The 1272-nt window shown below is 53.8% G+C and overlaps 1 protein-coding gene across 1 annotated transcript in view; it reads right to left on the reverse strand.

Annotated features, from left to right (window-relative positions):
• TOR3A (torsin family 3 member A) overlaps positions 1 to 1272 on the reverse strand; it is a 13216-nt gene that overhangs the window by 4553 nt on the left and 7391 nt on the right. Inside the window, exon 4 of the mRNA XM_003785811.3 lies at positions 554 to 732. Coding sequence (XP_003785859.1) covers positions 554 to 732 — 179 coding nt within the window. The remainder of the gene's footprint in view (positions 1 to 553; positions 733 to 1272) is intronic.

Raw genomic sequence — 1272 nt, forward strand, 5'->3', positions numbered from 1 at the left:
CCCACCACAACGCCTGGCCATTTTTTGGTTGCAGCCATCATTGTTGTTTAGCAGGCCCGGGCTGGATTCGAACCCACCACCTTGGGTGTATATGGCTGGCACCTTAGCCACTTGAAGACAGGCGCCAAGCCAGTACTTCATTTTCTAATGGGCTGATTGGCAAACTCAAAGTCCTTCTAAGCAGGACTCTCAGTGTGTGAGTGGCCCCTCACTGTGATTCTGAGGGACCCTCCCAATTCTAGAACCAAACCACAGGGGTACAGGGCAAGATGAGGGCCACAGCTCTGCTCCAGGCTGGCCTGTGATTTAACTAACTAGCCAGTGCTGGACAGGTTGGGTCAGAGTCCCTCAGAAGTGCCTTAGGGGTAGAATCTAGAAGGAGCAGGGAGACCCTAGCTTACCCCACTTTCACCCTAGCAACTACACTTCTGCTTACTCTAACAGGGTTTGGGTTGACTTTTTTTGAGGAAGAGCTTCGGGAGCCCTCTACTACCTGCTAATACCCTCCCCTCACCCAGTCCTCCTGACTGGCATTTCTCAGACCTCACTTCACCTGAGAAAAAGAAAGATGGCTCGCGGAGGCTTAGCCTTGTGGCCCTCAGGGACACTGTGTTCCAAGTATTGTCCAAGGACCTCCAGTAGCTCTGGATGCAGCTTCTCAGCCTCATCGAAGATGAACAGGGTCTGGGGGCAGAGCTGTTGTGTCTCCTGGATCTGGCCTGTCAGCTGCTCCTGCACAAGATATAGGGAGTTGTTGGGAACTGGTCCATCCCCAGCCTTGAAGATGTCGCTTCCCAGAGCATGAGCAACAGATTACTTGGGGCTGGGCCTCACCCACCCCCCCGCCCAACTGTCACATCCAAACCTCTGGGGACAGGGCTAGGCCATTGCACCTAACAAGCTTTCCAGGTGATTCTCTTGCACTTTGAGGTCTGAAAGTCAAATAAGCTGGAGGTAGCCTAGGAAGAGGGAGGCCTTTGCCCTTGGGAAAAGGCACCAGCTCCAGCCTTGCTCTCCTCTCCAGGATTAAGTCCCATCACAGAACTAAGTGCCAATTCATCTGCCCCAGGGGGCGTCAGGCTTTAATCCGGGATGATGGACAGAGGAGAGGCTCATGTGCCTAGCAGCAGCCACAATTGTCCACTGGCTGGACTGAGATCTCAAGGGAGAAAGCCTGTGGCAGGCCTATCTGGGGGAACTAACTCATGGGGGCTGCCACAGGAAGTTCTGCTGAGTTCCCCACGTGGGAAACTAAACTGTCAAAACTGTCAG

The sequence above is a fragment of the Otolemur garnettii genome, unplaced genomic scaffold (genome assembly GCF_000181295.1).
Source record: "Otolemur garnettii isolate 467f Iridium unplaced genomic scaffold, OtoGar3 scaffold00016, whole genome shotgun sequence".
Lineage (NCBI taxonomy): Eukaryota > Metazoa > Chordata > Mammalia > Primates > Galagidae > Otolemur > Otolemur garnettii.